Source organism: Pimephales promelas, chromosome 3 (assembly GCF_988280905.1).
Source record: "Pimephales promelas chromosome 3, fPimPro1.hap1.1, whole genome shotgun sequence".
Lineage (NCBI taxonomy): Eukaryota > Metazoa > Chordata > Actinopteri > Cypriniformes > Leuciscidae > Pimephales > Pimephales promelas.
Window position 1 is genome coordinate 1,163,599 of NC_142771.1, and position 23,683 is coordinate 1,187,281.

General features: G+C 40.0%; 2 protein-coding genes across 8 annotated transcripts; both read left to right on the plus strand.

The window, feature by feature from the left end:
• Positions 1–206: 206 nt before the first annotated feature.
• LOC148981820 (uncharacterized) lies at positions 207–8,210 on the plus strand. 7 transcript variants are annotated; one of them, XM_089129002.1, is made up of 5 exons: positions 207–417; positions 489–587; positions 811–7,419; positions 7,506–7,589; positions 7,813–8,210. In XM_089129002.1, exon 3 carries the CDS (start codon positions 1,365–1,367, stop codon positions 7,173–7,175), a length of 5,811 nt encoding a protein of 1,936 aa, XP_088985128.1. In that variant the 5' UTR covers positions 207–417; positions 489–587; positions 811–1,364; the 3' UTR covers positions 7,176–7,419; positions 7,506–7,589; positions 7,813–8,210. The 7 variants fall into 7 exon arrangements, with proteins under 7 accessions (XP_088985128.1, XP_088985132.1, XP_088985129.1 ...); XM_089129006.1 differs by having other exon boundaries at positions 849–7,419; XM_089129003.1 differs by having other exon boundaries at positions 504–587; positions 7,491–7,589.
• Positions 8,211–11,279: 3,069 nt separating this feature from the next.
• LOC148981821 (uncharacterized) lies at positions 11,280–12,002 on the plus strand. The gene has a single exon (XM_089127390.1). The coding sequence runs from the start codon at positions 11,280–11,282 to the stop codon at positions 12,000–12,002; it is 723 nt and encodes a 240-aa protein (XP_088983516.1).
• The last annotated feature ends 11,681 nt before the right edge of the window (positions 12,003–23,683 follow it).

Sequence of the window (23,683 nt, forward strand, 5' to 3'; positions counted from 1 at the left end):
TCCCGTCCATGGACTAGGAAGTATGGCGAGAACTTGGTACTAGAATGATTTGAGGAGTTGTATGCAAATGCTACCTGTTTGATATAATCATCCCACCGCTGCCACCAATGTAACCGAGCTTTTGTATTGGGTTCGCCTAAACACTTTTAACTAATAAAATAATAAAAACGGGAGACAGAAGTTCCATGAACGATGCAAACTCTTTTTATTCTTTCTGTGCAAAAGGCCATGGTTCTATTTTATTTATGTTCTTACTATAGAATAGTATAGTTGTACAGTGTTCCTTTAAATTGTCACCACTGCTGAGTAGGCGGAGTTTGAATCGGAAGGCTCGCGAGTTCTGTGAGAAATATGCGAGATCTCATATACGCGGCAATAGAGGAAAGAAAGAAGAGATGCTGTGCGCGACGAGTTGTTGTGAGTAAATGCAGCAAGATGCATAAATATGAGCCATAAAGTTATAGATTGACAATAGAGCTGGTGAGCAGTTTGGTATTTCATAGGTGATGGGCGGCTGATGTTATGTGATCGCTTCTGAGGTCGTTGGATTTCTGTGGTGAATACTCGTGCGTGCGTCATTGCAGATTGTAAGTGCTTATCTTTCATTTATTTTATTTAATAATCCTTGTTTGATATTCTGTTTAATGCATCAATAAGATATTTATTCAGTCATAAAGAACAGCCACTATATTTTATCAGTACCACAAGTTTGTGATGTCTTTCACGCTCAATCACGTGAAGTAATAATGACGCAGCATTTTTATCGTAAGAGTAACACAGAAACTAATTGAGTTGTTTGTTTTATTATAGAACCACACACACACACATGTTTATCTACATTTGTCCAGCGGACCAAATCACATAAACCCATCATTCGAACACACCGTGAATGTCTCAGTACTCGAAGCTACAGGCCTTTTTGAACATCATCATTAACCCTATCAGGATCAGACGGCATCGCATCTGAGGACGACGTTTCTGCACCCTTCTTCATTAAGTGGACTTCCTCTGGAATACTTGGGACTTCTTAAGACTGAGTACACACTTATTCCCACCACTTCGTTGCTCTTTCTTCATAGAGTTATATCTTTTGAATATAATCATTATTTTCATTTTTGTTTATTTTGCGTAGGCCTACGCTGATTATTGTTATATTTTTATTTGTTGACATTCTGAAAAATGTATCAATCAATACAGAGTGAATTTAATCTCTGGCTCTGGGTTTTATTCCTCTCTTAGTTACTGGACATCAATTGTGTATAAATACTCTAAGGTGATTTAGAACCGTAATAGCAACCAGTGCATTCTACAGCCTTCAATACATTTTATGGTCCTTCGAGCCGGATCCTATAACCACCTTAGCGATGATGTCCAGAACTAGTGAGGGAGCCGTAGAGCCAGAGGTTGTACGCCCGCGTAGGATAACAAGACCGCCAGCACATTTGCGTGATTATGAGGTTAGCTATCCTCAGAAACAGCTAGCATTTGCAGATGAGCAGTCTGATATGCTTAGTTTTATGCGTGAAATGAGGGAGGAAAACAGGCGAATGAGGCAGGACATGCAACGCATATCTGATTTGATTGTTAACTCTCCTGTGTTAGCTTCCCAGGTTTCATTAGATGAGCAACAGATTATGAGTGAAGGAGCTGTGGTGTCATCCACACCAAAGTCTACTGGTATGCAGGAGGCAGTGCAGAGTGATGGAAACTCTGGCCATACAGTACATACTCCTTTGGTGCCACCTAGAGATGAATCCCTCCTTACAGTTCGCAGTTGTGAACGAGATCTCATTGAGGAGCTTACAGACAGTCTAAAGAGAGCAGGCCGCTTTAGTGATAGTCCGTCCAATTCAGGTATGTCGACCCCTTCATATAATGAACCACAAAGTAGTAAAAATGACTTGCCACGACATGATCGGCATTATGATGCTCATGTTCCTCTGCGTGCTCCTCGTTCGTCTGATATTCGTCAGCAATGTTCAGATGACCCACCAATGTTGCGGTCCAGTATGCCCTCTCATGATGTTTATCATCAATCAGCAACAGACCCTTATCATCGTCGCTCAAGTGATCGAGAGCGTCTGTATAAAGATGCCTTCTCGGATCGTTTCGATCATTCCCCAATTGATTGGAGGCAAGAGTACAGTCGAGAAAATAGACAGTTCCGTACATCTGACAGTTCTCACTATCCGCTTGGCCACTCTGAGATGCATAATCCCGTGCATCCACCACCAATGCAATATCGAGGGCCGACTCCTACAATCCCCCATTTCAGTCGGGATGATCCACGGGATTTTGCTCGTCTTAAGCTTGCGCTACATAACATTCTTCCTGAAGACGCTTCCGAGTCATTTAAGTTCCAAATACTTATGGACCACCTTAAGCTGGAAGATGCTTTGCTTGTCGCCGACTCATATAGTCACAGTCGTACTCCATTCAGTGACACTATGAGAGCGCTCACTGATATGTATGGGCAGCCACATCAATTGGCACTGCAAAGGATCACTAATCTGATGGATGGGCCCAATATCAGGAGCGGAGATGTAAAGTCTTTCAAGGCATTTGCCCTTCGTGTCCGAGCACTGGTTGGAATGTTAAACCAGTTAGGTAGCACAGGTTGGACTGAACTGAAATGTGGCTCACATGTTTCTCGTCTCTTAGCTAAGTTGCCGTACGACCTAAGAGCTAACTTCAAGAGATTCATTAACCCCCTTCAGACTCCTATTCCAACGCTGATTGATTTCGCAGACTGGCTGGAATATGAGGTCCGTGTGCAGGTAGAAGGAACACAGTATGGGTCCTATCCTGATCCTGTGAAACACAATGTTCACAAAGACAAGAGAACTGGGTTTGTCCCTCGAAAGCTGACCACTGTTTTACATGGTAGAGAGCAAAAAGTAGGATCAGTAGAGCCCCCAAAGACTGAATACATGGACTCAGAAAGACCACAGGAGAAGCCGAAGAAGTATTGTCCCTTCTGTGACACAATTCAGCACTACATGAATCAGTGTGCTAACTTCAAACTTCTAACTAAGGAGCAGATTGAGAGTTGGGTCAGAACGGGACATAGATGTTGGCGTTGTGGACGTGGTCATTCCTCAGCTAAATGCACATTAAAGGCGAAGTGCAAGCGGTGTGAACGGAGGCATCTTGATGTTCTTCATGAAGTCAATGCCAACGCTGATGGGATGAGTAAAGGTAATAACCAGACATCGGAGAAAAGTCCAGTAAGCCCTGCTTCTCAGACCCTGTACTTGGATCGCCCTACGAGTGGCAAGCAAGTTCTTCTGAAGTTAAGTCGGGTAATCATTCGGAATGGTGATAAGTCATTAGAAACCTATGCTGTGCTAGACGATGGATCCGAGCGTACGATCTTGTTGAATGAAGCTGCTCGACGTCTAGACCTTAAGGGTGAAATTGAAGATTTGGCTCTGCGCACAGTGAGACAGGATGTTCAAACTATTCATGGTAGATCTGTATCCTTCTCCATAGCACCTGTTTCACACCCTGACAGATCCTACCCGGTCAAGGGTGCATTCACAGCAAAAGAGTTAGCCTTGGTGCAGCACACTTACCCCATCTCTGACTTGCAAAGAAGATATCGCCATCTCCGTGACTTACCCTTGCATGACATTCACGAGGCGCAGCCCTTGGTTCTTATCGGCTCTGATTATCCTCACTTGATAACCCCTGTGGAGCCGGTGAGATTGGGTCCTCCTGGAGGTCCAGCAGCGGTTCATACGATGCTTGGTTGGACATTGCAGGGTCCCTCCAGTCTCATTAAGCCTCACTTGCAGCCTCAAGAATGTTTATTCATTTCTTGTGTTTCTCCTGAAGCTGATCTCTTCCGTCAGGTTGAAAAACTTTGGCAGCTAGATACCCTTCCTTATCTATCTGAGAAAGTAGTCAGTCGATCACGACAGGATGCAGAAGCTATCCGCCTTCTAGAGGAGAAAACCATCAGGATCGATGTGAACGGTGTCAAAAGGTACGCCACTCCTCTACTCTGGAAAGAGTCGCCTCCACCGCTGAATGCACCCAAAGAGGCAGTCATGGCCTTGTTACGCAGCACAGAGCGGAAACTAGTTAGAGAGCCTAGTCTGGCTGAGTCTTACGAATCAGAGATTCAGAAATTGCTGCAAGCGGGTTATGTCACCCCATTGACATCTGCAGATTGTGATCCGAATTCCAAGGCGTGGTACATACCACATCATATGGTTCATCACAATGCGAAGAACCGTATTGTCTTCAATTGTTCTTTCGAATACCAGGGTCAGTCTTTGAATGAACATCTTTTGCCCGGTCCCACCTTGAGTGCCAGCTTGTTGGGAGTTCTCCTCCGCTTTAGAGAACATCACGTGGCTATCTGCAGTGACGTGAAGGGTATGTTTCATCAAATCCGTCTCCTTGACGAAGATAAACCCTTCCTCCGCTTTCTGTGGCGCCATGGAAAGATGTCTGAACCGGCTGTCGTGCATCAGTGGCAAGTTCTGCCATTTGGCACTGCATGTAGCCCTTGTTGTGCTACTTATGCACTTCAGACTCATGCAAAGCTGGATCTTGAAGCTACGGATGAAGTACGTCAAACGGTGGAGCGTAGCTTCTATGTCGACAATTGTCTCAAGAGTGTCTCTACTGAAGCTCAAGCTGTACGGCTGGTAAACCGATTGCAGAGCCATCTTATGGAGGGTGGATTCGAATTGAGGCAATGGGCCAGTAACATTCCTGAGGTTATTCACCACCTTCCTGCTGAGTTAAAGTCAAAGAGTGGGGAGATTAGGCTCAGTCAAGAAATGGCTAACCCTCAGGAGAATGCCCTTGGATTGATATGGCAATGTAGATCGGACACATTGGTATACAAACCTTACCAGAGAGATGAGGGTGAAACTACCATGCGGAGCATCTATCGTACTTTAGCCAGACTTTACGACCCCCTTGGTTATCTCATTCCATATACCACAAGAGCCAAGATTGTCGTGCAGTTGTTGTGGGATAAGAAACGAGAATGGGATGATCCTAATTTACCATCGGATCTACTAAACATTTGGCATCAGTGGCAAAGCGAGCTCCCACAATTGTCTCAGATCCACCTGCCAAGATGTTACAGTTCCAGCCTTCAGTATCCTGTCAAGAGCCGCAGTGTTCATGTGTTTTGTGATGCTTCTGAAAAGGCATACGGCTCTGTTGCATACTTGTACTCTGAAGATGATCAGGGTAATATGCATGTTGCCTTCATGGCGGCAAGGTCACGAGTCGCTCCAAGGAAACAGATCTCCATCGCTCGTTTAGAGCTTTGTGCTGCATTGACAGGAGCGCAGCTAGGAGATGTCTTGAAGAGAGAGCTGACTCAAGATATCCACAAATTTGTCTACTGGTCTGATTCGACTACAGTTCTTTCTTGGCTGCAGTCCGATTCGTGCAGATACCGAGTGTTCGTAGGAGTTAGAGTCACCGAAATTCAAGAGTTGTCTGACCCTGGAGATTGGCGCTATGTTGATTCAGCAGCCAACCCTGCTGATGATATCACACGTGGGTTGTCATTGGCTCAACTGGCTAAAGAAACACGATGGAAACAAGGACCAGTATTCTTGATGCAGTCTAGCAGCTGTTGGCCTAAGGCACCAGAAGGAAAGCCCCCTGAAGAAGTACAGGAACTTAAGAAATCTGTGTTTTGCGGCTCGTTGACTGAACATAAACTGCCAGTGGAACCTGATACCAGTCAATTTAGCAGCTATTCTGATCTAGTAGAAGCTACAGCACGATTCCGTCTTGGGGCGGCTGACAACACAGATCCACTGAGTGCAGATGCATTTCAGAAGGCAGAATTGTCTATACTTAGACAATGTCAGATGCAAGACTTTCCTGACGAATTTGCTTTGCTCAAGGAAGGGAAAGACATTTCTGCACATAGCCGACTCATTAAGCTCGCTCCTGAGTATGACAAAGAACTTGACTTGATTAGAGTAGGAGGACGACTTCGTAGGTGCTATGAATTGAGTGATGCAGTTCTACACCCCATTGTTCTGTCACCAAATCATCCTGTGGTGAAGCTCTTAATTAAGCATTACGATGACCAATTGCACCATCCAGGAGCTGGCAGGGTGTATGCTGAGCTGCGGCGTAAGTTTTGGATTTTGCGTGGAAGAGAGGCTGTTAGGAGACATCAGCACCACTGTCTTGATTGTAAAAGGTGGAGAGGCAAGCCAATGATTCCTAAAATGTCAGATTTACCCGCATCAAGTCTGAGGCTATGTAAACCTCCTTTTTACTCCACCGGAGTAGATTGTTTTGGACCACTGCTAGTAAAGGTGGGCCGCCGCACTGAGAAAAGGTGGGGAATCGTATACAAGTGCCTCACTACTCGAGCCGTACATCTTGATCTGTTGGACCACATGGATGGAGATTCATTCCTACTGTCTCTTAGGCGTTTCATTGCCCGAAGAGGGAAACCCTATGAGATTCTCTCGGATCAGGGAACAAATTTCCGAGGTGGATGTAAAGAGCTGGAGGACACCTTCTCCCAGATCCAGCCCAGCATTAAAGACCAGTTGGCCAAAGAACAAATCAGATTTCAGTTTAATCCACCCAGTGCACCTCATTTCGGTGGCTCGTGGGAAAGAGAAGTGAGGTCTGTAAAGACAGCTTTAAGAACGACACTAGGTGCTCAGACAGTGACCGAGGAGGTATTAAGAACCATTCTGATTGAGGTTGAAAGCATCCTTAATTCTAGACCCTTAGGTTATGTCTCTAGCGATATAGCAGATCCAGACCCAGTAACGCCAAATTCCTTGCTGATGGGGCGGCCTGACTCCTCTTTGCCTCAAGTGGTCTATTCAGACTCAGAATTACACAGTAGGAAAAGATGGCGACATAGTCAGGTTCTGAGTGATCATTTTTGGAAGCATTTTATTCACGACTTCCTACCTACATTGCAGTCAAGGCAGAAATGGTACAGGGAGAAAGAGAATATTGCAGTTGGTACTGTAGTACTCATTGTTGATGAGCAGATTCCAAGAGCGCTTTGGAGAGTTGGTACTGTCTCTGCCGTCATTCCTAGTTCAGATGGAAGAGTCAGAAAAGCAGTGGTCAAAGTGAAAGATCAAACATACACAAGACCAGTAGCTAAGTTGATTGAATTGCCAGTATTACCCCCAGACTCAGAGAGTTCCTCATAGGCCTTACTAATGGCAAATTTGCATACCAAATTTGGGGGCGGCTGTGCAAAAGGCCATGGTTCTATTTTATTTATGTTCTTACTATAGAATAGTATAGTTGTACAGTGTTCCTTTAAATTGTCACCACTGCTGAGTAGGCGGAGTTTGAATCGGAAGGCTCGCGAGTTCTGTGAGAAATATGCGAGATCTCATATACGCGGCAATAGAGGAAAGAAAGAAGAGATGCTGTGCGCGACGAGTTGTTGTGAGTAAATGCAGCAAGATGCATAAATATGAGCCATAAAGTTATAGATTGACAATAGAGCTGGTGAGCAGTTTGGTATTTCATAGGTGATGGGCGGCTGATGTTATGTGATCGCTTCTGAGGTCGTTGGATTTCTGTGGTGAATACTCGTGCGTGCGTCATTGCAGATTGTAAGTGCTTATCTTTCATTTATTTTATTTAATAATCCTTGTTTGATATTCTGTTTAATGCATCAATAAGATATTTATTCAGTCATAAAGAACAGCCACTATATTTTATCAGTACCACAAGTTTGTGATGTCTTTCACGCTCAATCACGTGAAGTAATAATGACGCAGCATTTTTATCGTAAGAGTAACACAGAAACTAATTGAGTTGTTTGTTTTATTATAGAACCACACACACACACATGTTTATCTACATTTGTCCAGCGGACCAAATCACATAAACCCATCATTCGAACACACCGTGAATGTCTCAGTACTCGAAGCTACAGGCCTTTTTGAACATCATCATTAACCCTATCAGGATCAGACGGCATCGCATCTGAGGACGACGTTTCTGCACCCTTCTTCATTAAGTGGACTTCCTCTGGAATACTTGGGACTTCTTAAGACTGAGTACACACTTATTCCCACCACTTCGTTGCTCTTTCTTCATAGAGTTATATCTTTTGAATATAATCATTATTTTCATTTTTGTTTATTTTGCGTAGGCCTACGCTGATTATTGTTATATTTTTATTTGTTGACATTCTGAAAAATGTATCAATCAATACAGAGTGAATTTAATCTCTGGCTCTGGGTTTTATTCCTCTCTTAGTTACTGGACATCAATTGTGTATAAATACTCTAAGGTGATTTAGAACCGTAATAGCAACCAGTGCATTCTACAGCCTTCAATACACTTTCTCTTAACTCTCCTTAAACACATGTGCTCCTCATCCACTTATGCGCATGCTCCTCCCCTCTTGCCTATGGCAAGTCCCAAAGGACAGAATGTGTTACACACGCACAAACAGAACATTACTGTAGCCTTAGCTTCTACTTTAATCTGTTACAATGGCACTGCTGTCAACCCTCCCGTTTTTTTCGGGTTTCTCACGTATTTTATCTCTGTTCCCGCTGTCTTCCCGTTTCAGTATCTTCCCGTAAAATATCCCGTATTTTTACGCTCTGATTGTGTGAGACGTACAAGCTCGGACCTATTCGGCTTGATGTCGTTCATACTCGGATGCAGCGCTGCGCGCGCTGGCCGGAGACACATTGGCTGCGTGCGTCTCAGCTGCGTGGCGTGGCCGTTATTATTTTACTGTCTATGGTTTTTATTTCGGCTCCCATGTTAACAGATTAGAGCTTGCACACTGCCTGTGTGACACGCGCAAACGCGTGCATGCTAGAAATAGAACCAGATGCCTATTTTCCACGCGACACTCAAGCGTGTTGGAAGCGTTTCCAGGCCAAAAAAAAAAAAAACGATGTTCATATGTCAATAATTTCCATTATTTTTGCCTATATATATTTTCATGTCATTTTTTTAAACAATCGAGTCCTGGTGTCCACTACAGAGGTCATAGCATAACATAGGAATAAAATATATATTTTTTTTCATTTGTTTCTTATGCTCTTAATAATGTAAAAAAAAAAAGAAAATCCCTTATTTTGGCTACGGATTCCGGGAAATCTCCCTTATTTTCAATGTTCAATGTTGACAGCTATGATAATGGTGCTATGAGAATCTTATTAAGGAGACCTAGATGGCATAGTGCAAGTGAAATGTTTGTCAGTGTACGTGTCATCACTTTTAAGTTACGTAATTTTATATATAGATTTATCTGCCGACTTAATGACTCTAAAAATGAAATTATTGTGAGTTTAATAAATGTGAGGGTTAGTACACGGTATCAGTCAAAGCTGTGGAGACACTGGTACTTGTGTATTCTGTGAGTCTATGTCACAAAATTGTATGGTTGTAATGGATTGTATGGGTTGTGTTTTTTTTTTTTTTTCTCTCTTTCTTTCTTTTAAAAATGGACTTTGAGTCTGTAATAAAGTTTTGATTGATTGATTGATATCGAGCTAAATATAGATCGCTATGATCTCTCTTGTTCTTTATATATCCTTCATTCTTACGGCGTCTAAAATAAGAATAAAGAATAAAACTCAAAGATAATAAAATATAAAGCCAATACAAGTTTATTTAGTTTAGTAGGCATAGTTAGTTTACAGTTAATCTCATCAATGTCTCTGACTATAAACTGATGTGCATTTCCCCTAAAAAAACGCCATTTTCCTGAAGTTTTCTTCTCATTCACCCGAGCAGGGCAGCAGTGGGGCAAAATACTGTGAAAGAGTTTTGGGTGCTTGTGTGTGAAGCTGCAGCACGATCTCATGAAAGTGTAAATTCATAACAATAATTTTAATTAGTTTTCTATTATCGGGCATATGCTATGCACTGTAAACCTGGTGTAGTGTTAGGGTGTGTCGTGTGCAAAAGTGCAAAAAGACCAGTGTTCAAGGGGGATTATGGCAATGACGTGCCCTGGGCACGGATGTCTCAAAGGAACTTTCACCACATTTTGAGACACTTTATTTATTTATTTATTTATTATTATTATTTTTTTATTATTATTTTTGCTAAATCTTACATATTTTACGAGTTTTCAATTCGTATGAATTAATTCTGGGCATATAGTATGCAATAGCCTACCTGCCCTTCCTCTCTCATCTCTTTCTTCTCTCAGTCTCTTTATCTTGTATTCTCTTCCCAAATGAGCACAACACAAGGTCAATGTAGAGTGCGTCCGTATTACACGCGACGTATGAATACTGAACTGAGAATGTCATTTCTCGTGCCATTTAGATAATAAAATAACTGCCCACTCCCCCCCCCCCCCCCAAACCTCGGAGAAGTTGTGAAACCATGTTACCAGAACAGCATGCATTCCTTACGCGCGCACCATACACTCATTCATACATCGACAGCGGCAATAAAAGTATCAGTTGGTTTCCACAAAAACATGAATATGCAAAAATAAATAAATAAATAAATAGCATTAATAATAAGAGGAAAACATTAATTATAATTATTTAGTAATTCTTTATTCTTATTCTTAATTATTTATATTAGACTAGTGGGCCTAATGATGCTGAAAATCGTTTATTTTTTAGCTTTGATCGCAGGACTAAATTTTAAAACATTTCAAAATGCTGAACAGTTTAGAAATACTTCATAAAATTGGTGTTAACAGTATTTTTGCAAAAATAAATTCAGCGTTTTTCTTTCAAAAACATATGAAAAAGTCTTAATTATTCTCATCTGAAACTTTCCTAATAACAGGCACTGAGAGTGTTCTTGTGTAAATTTGAGAATGATATTTTGAGTTTTATTAATTTATGGACAATTTCGCGGAAACTCCCGGTGCTCCTCACACAGCATGAGAAGAGTTACATTTAATTAAACTATTAATATTAAGGTTTTAAGATTTTAACTAAGTTAATCAATGCAGTAGTTTTGAACAATGTATTTCATTTTGTTTTTTGATTTTTGCATTTTAGTGACAACAATGAAAACTCTGCTCAGGAGCCTGAAGCCGGCTCATGTTTGGAGGAGAGAGGGAACACCGTAGGTTATATCTGTCATACAATTTTTATTTTTTTATTAAATAGATAATGTCAATATATTCGGTGTAACTCTTGTTTTTTATGTTTATGTAGTCCAATTTCAACGGGAATGAAAACAAGCTGAAAGCCTATCTCTACTTGATTGCCAAGAAGTTGAAAGAGGTGCTTTTGATCAACGGAATCAATGTATTTCGTCCGGATGGAAACATCTATAAAAAATTGTACAAGCTCTTAAAAATGATCATTAACTCGGACGTGGGTTCTGGTTCTGGTTCTGGTTCTGATTCTGACTCTGATTCTAATTTCGGGCCTATACCAATTGACATCAAAACAGACATCAAAATAGCAGATTTTAGTCACTATGCTAAACTAATTTGTTTTCTCATTAATACCTGGTTTAAAAGTCCAGATAGGCAGCATATCCACTTCTCAGTCGGTAAATTTAGGGTAAAGATGCGAGCAGACGATCTGTACTGCTGCCATCCAATCAAAGAAGAAGACAAAGGGAAACTTTCTTATCCGAGATTGCAAACATCAACATTTTTCAAAAAAAACTGTTCTGAGACTCTCTGGAACTACATTACAGGGAATCATGACAAAGTGTGGTCTTCTATACAGGAATTCGGAGACGCCATAGCAGTGTGTGCTGTTTTATACTCAGAAGTTATCAGGAATCATAACATGTGTTACCTGAACATCCTCATGATGGTGACCTTTAAATCATGGCAAGATTTTAAAGCCAACAATCCCATGTTAACAGGAGGATCATGGAAACATCAGGATAATAAGGTCCCAGAAGAGGTTAGAGAAAGAGAGAAAATACTTCTTTACACTTGTGTCGAGAAAATAATCAGGAGAGATCAGGAAGTAGGAGATGAGGCGCTACATTCGAGTTTGCTCTTCGAAATGAAGAAGCAGATTGAGGATATGTATATGCCTGTACTGTGTTCTATACGATAAGCTCCTGTCACTGAAAGAGATTAATTGTGTGTGTAAAATATACTTGCCAATAAAGTTTTCTAATTGTACAAAATTCCCCACCGGTAGCGTCCAGTAGAATTAGTTTTTTCCCTAAAAGTCTGATTGTCGTGGTGTGGTATTGCTGTGCGTGAATAACTATCGTAGTCATCGTAGATGTTTTTACTTTTAACATAAAAAGTAAACTTTAAGTAGATTGGTTAAAAAATATGCTTTGTTACACTTTTAAGAAAAATGCTCAACACAAGTATACTTTTAATATATTTCTAACTAGTAGAAGCATTGGTAATAAATACATGATTCATTATATTTTTAAGAAATATGCTACTTTTAGTGAATTTTTAGTGCATTTAAAGAAAACACATGTTGCTCTTACAATACATTTTTGAAGTACTTTGTGTAAGAACAGAAAAATTATTAATTTTTTAGTGGACTTAAAATATATAACTTTATAAACACTTATAGGCCACTTAATGCAATATATTTAAAAAATCTATGTATTTATCATTTTAATATTTAAAAATATTTGTCAACTATTATTAAGCATTGCATCTATCATACCTAAAATTAATGTTGTGCACTTTTACTTGTTTATAGACTTAAAAGGCTGTTGTCCACTGCATGCTATGTTTAAATCCCCACAAGGATTTCATCATATTATTTGAAATTGTCCAGGTAATCAAGAAGACAAGAAAGATTCTTCTTCAAGGTTTATTCAAAACCCACAAGCAATCCAACACTGCCAGGCAGTATGTGCAAACATCCATTCTTACTCTACACCTTTTACAACATGTGGACTACAGCGCCATCTCCTGACAAGTACCTATAGCGCACACAACAGATACATTTTCGTTTAAATTCAAACAATTGCATCCTGATTGTTACTTGAATGTGATTAGACTTAGAAGTCTAACTTTAAACTGTTAAAATCATAGAGCAATCGTGTCTCTTTAGAGGACTAGGAGGAAACCATTCATATGGATTAGGTGATATATATATATATATATATATATATATATATATATATATATATATATATATATATCTTGTCAGGGAGCAGGAAAATAATATACCTTTTAAAAAGATGTATTCCAACTTTCCTCACGCAGCAGCCTTCCTATCATCAGAGAGATCATACAGGACAGAATCAACATTTCTAATCTCTCCGCCATTTTTTTTTCTACCCGCGCATATGACAGTTCATTATAGTTCATCATCTCATCACAGTGTGTATTTTTATTGTCCTACCCTGTAACTAAACAAGAGCGTAACAAACACCATTTGTACGGAACAAAAGTACATTTCCCAGTATTGCAATAGTTTTACATTTACATTTTTCCATTGAAACATGTACGCCCAAACTTAAACTTATGCACTTTAATAAAAACTATAAAAACATTTTTTAAAAAATTGTTTAAATACATAGTACCCTGTTTATTTAAAAAAGCCTACACTGTAAAAATGAATATGCTTTATCTAATCAATAAAAATGTGGCAACAGATTACAAGCAATATTATTTATTAAACTGTACAAATTAGAATTGAGTAATAGTTAATCAAATTAACATTCTAATTAATTCTAATTTGTGCAATTTAATTAATAATATTGCTTGTAATATGTTGCCACAATTTTATTGATTAGATAAGCATATAATTTTTTTCAGTGTATACAATATGTATTAGTAAACCATTATTATGAAAAGGTATGCAGTGTGTGTTCTCGCTAAACTGCTCCCAAATGTAAAATTGTTGTACCATAATAGTAGAATAAATAAAAGTTCAACACAACTACAACACTGTTGTCATCGTTTACACACAACAACTCAAAACTGCTCACACAAACCGGCAGTACATAATAAAAGTCCTCAGTGTGACTCGACATGAAGCAGAATAAATCTGCACAACTCTCCTTACATGCTTTTATTTAAAGTTTTTACTGTAACCTACTATAATTTTTACATAATTGCTAAATTAATTTACTTTATTAAAGTAAATGTTTTGCTCTAACTGCTTCTGTGTTGTCCAATTTTCTAATGAATGATCTGTGGTGTTTTTAATATTATTGGCTGATGCGTGTATGATCTGAGAGCATTGTTTGATTGCCAGAAGGGTCACAGATTCCCTGAATGTGGTTTGACAATTTGGTTTTATATTTAACATTTTGAATAAGTGAGCGATGGTTTCAATAAATGTGTTTTGGCAATTCAGAAAAAAATTATCTAGCAATCATAATCATCGCATTTGCATTAAAATATCTGTAATGACGTCATAGATAGCCTATCTTCAATTGACGAGTCACTATGGCACGCCGTTTTAGCATTTAAATCTATATTTTGGAATTAATCTACAATGTGATTATGAATAGATGGGAGACTCCTGGGAAAGCAGGTTTCTGCTGGTAGAGGTGTTAGTGAGGCCAGCAGGGGGCGCTCTCCTGTGGACTGTGTGGGTCCTAACGCCCCGTTAAACTGAGGCCCTGACTGTCTGAGGTCATTAAACATCCCATGGCACTTCTGGTGAAGAATAGGGGTGGTATCCAAGGTGTCCTGGCCAATAATCCTCCTAATAACCCCAATCTATGTCTATCTCTCCTCTCCACCTATAGCTGGTGTGTGTGTGTGCACTGACGCAGTGGATGCGCACACTGGTGGTGTTGAGGAGAGATGAGAAAACAAAAACTTATTTTGTTCCACATGTGAATAATGAATTTCCATTACTGTTAAAATATGGTTTTATGGAGATCCAGAGACAGATGCTGACCCCTGTATAAGACCAGAAGGACTTCTAATCGATGGGGTGTGTTGGTGGGGTTGTGGCGTGCTTCCTCCACATTTTTGAGAGCATTTTTGTAAGCTATCTTGACGGGCCTGCTTCTAATAAGTATAATCAGAGTGGTTCTGCACTACTACTCAAGCTTATCACGCTTCATCAATATCAGCATGATCTGGACAACGAACAACGCATTCTTCCATAGGGCCAGCAGAGGGCCCCCTAGAGTCACACAACAGTGACATAAAATAAATTAAATAAAAGAAATATCCCCTTTCCAGGAGCACTATTAAAGTGTATACCGTCAGTGAGCAAAGCTCCAGCTGTTGGGGAGTATAACGGGGCTGTAAAATGATAACCTTCGGCATTTAAATTTTTTTTTTGTATAATTATTTTCTTTGTTTCAAGGCAGCTCCATCAACCTTGATGCTAAAAGCACAGATAATTTCAAATCAGTCAATCTATTTTATTTTTTCATCAGCAGGACCTCCAGCTCTGGTGTCACCCAGGAAGCGGACAATCCTGGTAAATTTAGGCCTAATTAACAATTACTGCTCGCTTGGAAAACTAACATCCAGCATATGTCAACTTACTAAAACTAATAATAAGTAGTTAATGGCCTAGTATTCAAGTATTGGCACCTTATGGCACTATCTTCATTAGTTTTTTTTTTTTTTTTTTTTTAGTACTTTAGTCTCACATGTCTTGATATAATTTTAATATCATGCAATCATCAGACAATTGTTAGGGTGTTTGTTATAGTTGTGTTTGTGTTTTCTTCTATTTCAATATTTTGTTATATATTTTGGAACTATTTATATAAATATATATATAAACATGTAAAAAATAAACATGTCAAACATTGTATCATTTTTACATCTTGTATCAATTAACCATAGATTTGATAAAAAAGAGCATGTATTTAACTATGAACTAAAACAAACTTGTAACTAAATTAACTTTTTTTTTTTAATTGGAATTATTTAGTATCTTTATATTAGCCTATATAAACATGTTTAACACGATGTTATAGTGATACATTTTTTTATGTGGAAATTGAGAGTTCGGAAACCGCGGTTGAACTATATCTTTTTCTTAATAGGCTCCTGCAATTCAAAAGCATATGAATAAAATAATCATTCACATTAAACGATATTTATTCTTGTGTTGCCAAGACAACATTCCAAAAACGCAACACATACTTTTAATATATTTAAAGATTTTTTTATAGTAGCCTATATTTGCAATGTAGGCCTACTGTTGAAAAAAAAGAAAAGAAATACATTTCAAATTCTATACTTTTCAAAGTGTAAATTAACGAATAATTAGAAACTGAAATATGTATGTAGGTATAACAGCATTTCGTACGGCCTTATAATCGTGTTAAGAAGAACGTATGAAGATAGAATTAATATATACAGAATTAATATATTTAATCACGACTATAAGGTGCAGACTGTAGATATTTCGACTAAATTAATATTTTACAACAAAAATGAAGCATCACTGAACTTGAGCTTGAACTGACTGTGACGCTATTTTAACCAACTTTGTTGCATTATTATTTCCCAGTTTTCTCAGTAAAGCTGAAGGGAATAACACAAAGAGGACAGGGCCGTTTATGAGTAACATTTAGGGCTTCAACTTAAACTTATTTCAGTTATTGCCGAGGCAACATTTCTAATTTTCGTTTAGTTTCTGCTAATTTCCACTTAATTCCGGTGTAATGTGTTTATGGTTATGGGATTATTACTAACTGGAAATAATAAAACCAAAATCGAATACATACATAAATTATTCCTAAAGAGCAATAAATAAATAAAGTATAATAAAACTATAAAATATGAACTATAATAACACTAACGAGGCTTTGATCAGTCCAATGAATATACGCTGCATTTCTATCATTTTTCTATTATTCCAAACAAACTAAATAAAGTTTACTTCAGAAGGAAAATATTAATTTCACTTTTTGGTAACACTTTACAATATTTTTCCATTGGTTAACATTATTTAACACGAATTAATGCATATAAAGCGTTTATTATTCTCAGTTTATTTCAACATTTATTAATTCTTTATTTTAATCAAAAATTGAATCTGGAATAACTCAAATTAAAATAAAATGTTTTTAATGTAGACATTTAAAATAATAAATATGACTAAAACGACTAGAGTTTAAGTGAAAAACTTGAAGTAATAAAATAACTAAAGCTTAAATAAAAATAAGAACTTCAAATTCAAATGAAAGCATAAAAATAAAACAAATAAAAATAAAACAAATCCATAATAGTAAAGACTCTTTTTAATGCACTAAAAATATTACTTGAAATAAAATAAAAGTTAACTGAACTAGAAGAAAACATTTAACTTATTTTGTTAGTTACAAGGCATTATTTATCTTTTTACTTGCAGTAATACAAAACATAACCCTAAATGAAATGGCACTGATTCATTCATGTTATCATGAACAAACAACACACGATACTTTTAAAGCGTTTATTATTCTTAGTTAATTCAACATTGCATCTGGAATAACGGACTTATGTTTTAAGACTGCCGGGCCTGAGGGGATCTTCCCTGGTCAGGGACTTTCCAATCGTCTCTGAAAACTGCTGTAGACAGCAGAAAATATTCCACAGTTCTGCTGTTTACTTATTACTTAATTATTATTTACTTATACTTATTAGGCCTACCATTCTTCATCCTCTCAGCGGTGTCATTGAAACCTTTACGGTCTGCTACATGAATTGTTATGTTGTCCATTTGCATTTCACAGTGTCATGACCGTAAGTAGGCCTAAGGCAAATGCAGGTAAACGCAGGTCTTTATTAAGGCAACCAGGGACAGAGAATAATCAAAATAATAAATACCTGAGTTTACCGGCATTTGCTTCCTGAATAATCCGGGCGGATGGCGCGGGGACTTGAGTGAAGTGAAGACAATGAAGATTATCCAACCAAGACGACGATAATAATCCGCAGTATCACGAAGACGAAAAAAAGCAGAAACACACCCGAGGCATTAAACAACGATCTGACAAAAGGAATGAGAAAGCGGTGAGTGTAAGGATATAATGCAAGGAGATCGGCTGCAGCTCTGGTGATGAGATGATGATGATCAGCTGGAGCGGATCAAGGAATGACACACAGTCACGCCCACTGCACACGTGCTTTCATACAACAACAAACACGAGAAGCAATGAATCTGTACACCGTGACACACAGGGTCATGCAGGTTCCTTATATATTCAACAGGGACGGACTGACAATCGGTGCGTTCGGGAAAAGTCCAGAATGGCGGTCCGTAGGTACAAAAAAAAAAAAAACCGTAGGTACCAACGCAAAACGTCGCTCAATCGTTTAGGCTATGGTGTAAAAAGTTTCGTTTGAGCTGCTTCGGTTTTTTAGATAATAAAAACATAATAAAAATGTTGGTCATTCTGAGGTTTTTTGAAAACCAAATCCCTATCATTGTTCTGCCCAAATTTCTGACACGGGAAACAAAAGCACGCATCAAGTTTTGCTGAATATTCGAGCCATGGTCTCCCACGATACCAACCTGGGCAGAATGAGCGGGAGCTCTTGCCAAAATTACGTTTGGGGAAAACCAGAGCTATACATACAGTCGGCAACGCGTCATAGTTGGGGGGCGTGGTCGGCGTGGGGGAAAGCAGCACGACCATCGTATTTGAATGACAAAAATGTCATATTGCGAGTCATTTATGCCTGCCGACCGGCAACGGTACATTGCAAAATTAACTGTAATGGGTTATGATTGCCCTTATTTAATTAAAACTGGGTCAATGACCCAACCAAATGGCCGGAGGTGTCGTTTCCAGACTATTTATCTGGTTGAATCTCCAGGTAAGACATCGCGGAAGCTGCAACACAAGCCTATATTACTCAAACAACTTACGTATAAGTTACTATAAGTCCATAAAACCATGTCACTTACCAACTGTACGTATGCTTCACTCCACACTATTAATCCTTTTGTAAAACGGTGATCAGTTAGTAGATACGAAGTTGCAGAGGGACTTTGCTGACAGTTATCCGAATTCTCACAGACCGCAGTCTGATAACCTTCAGCTGATAACGCTAATGTGACTGAGACATCCCTTATGAAAAACAACTAAAGGAATCTTGTAGTATTTTAGGACAAAATAAGTAATGTTAATCCTATAGGAATACTATAGTATTTTGGGACATAGCCTAGAAGTATTTAGAGGTATTAAAGAACATCACAGAAGTATTATACACTATTATAGAATACTAATAGCCATAGGATTACTATAGTTATTTTTCGTAAGGGATGTAACGTCAGACAAATCTGGCCCACTGCCTAATACGAGTTAAACATCTACTACTATATCACACAGGCACCTCTACTCACACAGTAATCTAATAAGATATGATTAATTTTGCCATTTTGTCCTCCTATCCGGTTCTGTATGTATGTAAGAAAGGCTGTAGAACTTCAATTTATAATTTGTTAGTTTATTGGTGGTACAGAAAACGACACAGCAAATCTTCGGCATGATTGTCCCATGTATTTCAATGAGCGCCAAGGCAATGTTTTCCCCCACGGGCTAAATTCACACCACGTGACGGGGCGTTCCCGGGGGCCTTCCCAGACCAACCGACTGTATCTCTATGGGTTGTGACGGTGCTTCGTGTGTTTAAGCCTTTGTTGTTGTATTCATCCGCAACAGCCAGATGGGCTGGGAACGACGGGGGATTCGGTCTCTGTTGCAGCTAATGCCCTAGCAGCCTCGTTGCTGCTGCCAGTGCCAGCTTTAGCAACCAGAAATCGGCGCATACTCGACTCACTCGGTACAAATTACAAGTGAAAGCGATAGAGAGATATGGAGGGACTGAGATTGAACACGCTTACAGAAAGAGTAACCAAATAATTTCAGACTGAGGGCGAAGGAAACTTCAAAACAGGGGCTGAGCTCAGCTGACGACAGTGTGTCTGCGTGCTCCGCTCTGCAGTGACTGAGACGTGAAGCTCTAAAATCAGTGAATAAGCGCATGCCAAGAAAAAACGGTCCTGTTCCGAGATGGTGCTCGATGCAGAGCCAAATGGGAGGAGCTAGAGCTCCAGCTCCTCCCATTTGGCTCTGCATCGAGGACCACTTGCCTGTTCCTGCTAACACAGCTTGCACATGCGCAGCTCATTCTTGTCTATGTCTGCTTGTTAAGAAGGTTTCAGCCAATCAGAGAGTCGTTTATTGAATGACGTTAGTCAGTGCCTAGTCAGTAAGAGACGAACGAAATATGAATGCTCTGACGCAGAAGACTAATAGCTCAATCGTTCCTTCAGAAGTGGTTTTATGTGAGTGAGTTAATGACAAAAATGTAAGTTGTTTATTTCCTTTTATCTTGTGATGTTATATATGCGTTTAAAGAAGATTTGTGTACTTTACTGAGTTATCACGAGCTTGTTTGTGCACCATCGCGGCAGCTCGCGTTAGCGCCTAAGCGCCAAAATTCATCCTTTAAGTTTAAGTAATGCATGAGTACTTTCATAGTGTAAGATATCTGGATGGTGATTTATATGGTTATTTGCCTATATTTGCGTAAATATTGTGTTATATGCTGTTTCATATACGTTACTGCCCGAAATGACACTGTAATGGCGTCCTACATAACAACTAATTCCATGTGCGTCCCTTGAGCGCCACCTTGTGGATTATCTAGGAACTGCAATAACGTCAATAATGTTACCAGTTCTATTGCCTTGATGAATGTTATTGATTTAGCTGTATCTCTAATATTATTGTTATTCTGTATTATTTTCAGACCACTTACTGTTACCACTCACTGTTCCTATTCAACTTGAATCAAGAGTAAACTACAAACTTTGCTGCAAACTCTGAGTCGTATGTGTTCTTACCGACACACCAGTGCGGATACAAATCCACCTACTCCAGTAATATACAGTCCTTCATTAAACCTCAAAAACATTTGGTCCTTCGAGCCGGATTGTGTGTTTACACTGGACTAATGATGTCAGAGGACCAGAATGCAGAGTATCAAGTTGAAGGAGCACGCCCTAGACGTATAGTTCGTCAACCAGCCTACTTACAAGATTTCGAATTACAGTATGCTGGACTGCCTAGAGCTAATGTCCTTCTGCCTCAGTCAACACCACGACCACATGGGTCATATGACTTTCAAGAGGATGACGAAGACAGAGATATTCCTATGGCCCATCCACAAGCATCTATTTCTTATCATGATCAAAGAGAATGGGATGTTGGATCACCTGATTCGTTAGAAACACCACACTTGGCTTCAGAGGCCTGGTACCTTACCACAGATCATTGGAGTGAGAGAGAAGAACGCAGCCCTGACCGGTATGGACATTCTTTACCACTTGATATCCAAAGCACAGTGCATGATCTGGAACAAGAGAATAGACGTCTCCGTACTACTCAACTTTCCATGAGGGAAGAGATTAGTCAACTGATAGAGATCCAGAAAAGTATGCAGGAGATGCTGATAAACCAGTCGCAAAGCCAGAGGTCAAGTCCTAAGCCTAAGTCACCGTTCCAAGTATTAACCCCTCCAGTTCCTTTGCCTAGAGTTGCAAGCGGACAGCCTTCACCAGCTCCTAGAGCCTTTCCAGTCCCAGCACCACGCCACCTTTCTACATCTAAGAATACAGATCCTTATGCAAATACAGTTAGCCATGCGCAGAATGCTCCGCCAATGCAGCCTTATACAAATGCCATTGTTCCGGATAATGTGGGAGCTCAGATTTCCTCAGGCACGGTTGACAATCACAGAGATGTGTGGAGCACAAGGCAGCCAAGAACAGTAAGAAGAACTTCTATTAACTACACACCTCCTTCAGCTTACTCCAGTCAGCCGCTTGTAGCACCAGCTAACTTTCCACTGATCCAGACTAATGCTGCAAGACAGGAGATAGTTTATAGAGGTCCGCAGCCAAGCATTCCAGATTTTACCCGTCGAGATCCTGGTGAATTTGCCCGTCTCAAACTTGCCTTGAATAACCTACTACCTGATGAAGCTACAGAGCTATTCAAGTACCAAATTCTGGTAGATCACCTAAAGTTAACAGATGCTCGCCTCATCGCTGATTCCTTTTTAAATTCATCCACTCCCTACTCCGATACCATGGCAGCCCTCACTGAACGGTTCGGTCGACCTCATCAGCTTGCCCTGAGCAAAATTGCTGCCATTATGGATGCATCAGATATTCAGTCTGGCGACACTGTAGGCTTTGAACGCTTCGCTCTTCAGATACAAGCCTTAGTAGGATTCCTTAAGACATTAGGAACAGAAGGAGACATTGAATTGCATTGTGGATCCCATGTGGCTCGACTTTTGTCCAAGCTCCCTCCAGAACAAAGAGCGTCTTTCCGCCGGCACATGAGTTATGAACCTGGCTCAGTGTACACGCTTCTTGATCTAGCTAAATGGCTTAATTTCGAATCCTGGTGCCAGGATCCAGAGAGCTTTGGTGGATATAAGCCTCAGAAAGATAGAGCCCGTTCCCGAGTGGATCAACAGAAGGAAACTAAAGCCAAGGTCAGACAGACTACCATCCTTCATGGCTCAAATGAATTATCTTCCTCAGTACCACCAGTGTCAACCAAGAGTCAAGATAAAACCTTTGCCTTCTGTCCATACTGTGACAGTAAAGAACATTACCTTAGTCAATGTGCCACATTCCAGTCCTTAACCAAAGACCAAGTGATCGACTGGATTAAGACTAATAACAGATGCTGGAAGTGTGGACGCAACCATAGAGCTGCACAGTGTACCCTAAAGAAACTCTGCCATCTGTGCAAGGGAAAGCACCTCCAGATCCTTCACGAGGTCAACTTTAAGCCAATGAAAGAAGGGACATGTTTAGTCAGCTCGACTAGCAAAATGCTGTACCTTGACCGCCCTCAAGGACTCAGCAGCGTCCTTCTGAAAGTGGTCAGAGTCATTCTGAAGCATAAGGGACAAAGCCTAGATACTTACGCTGTGCTTGATGATGGTTCTGAACGGACTATGCTGTTACCAGCAGCAGCCCGGAGACTGGGACTTACTGGCCAGGCAGAGGACTTAGCCTTAAGAACTATAAGGCAAGACATTACTAAGCTTTGCGGTACTTCAGTGTCCTTTCAAATTTCAACTCCATCCCAACCTGGCAGGAGTTATAAAATAACGGGAGCCTTCACAGCAGAACCACTTAGCTTAGCTGAACATTCCTACCCTGTTGCAGACCTACAACGAAGATACCGGCATTTGAAAGGCTTACCATTACAGCCTATTCACAAAGCCTGTCCCCTGTTACTGATTGGAGCAGATCATCCTCACCTTATCACTCCGATTGAACCAGTCCGTCTCGGTCCACCTGGAGGTCCGGCAGCTGTCAGGACAAGACTGGGTTGGTCTTTACAAGGCCCAGCAAGAGTATTTGGAGATAATGTTGAATCCCAGCAGTGTCTGCACATTGCCACTAATCCCTCAATGACAGAGTTGTTCCAGAATGTTGATAGACTCTGGCAAGCAGACGTGATTCCCAACAGAAATGAGAAATCTGTCACTCGGTCTAAGCAGGACCAAGCAGCCCTTGACTTGCTTCAGTCACAGACTGTCAGAGTAATGATCGATGGTGTAAGTCGCTATGCCACTCCTCTCCTGCGTAAGAAGGATATGCCCATACTTCATGCTCCTATGGAGGCAGTTCTTCCGAACCTTAGGAACATAGAGAAACGTCTGGAGAAAGACCCCAGTAAAGCAGCCGCCTACCAACAAGAGATACAAAAATTAGAGACCTCAGGCTATGTTGTCAAACTCCCACCTGAAGCAGTTAATTCACAAAGTGAGTCATGGTTCATCCCTCACCACCTCGTGCAGCACAACGGT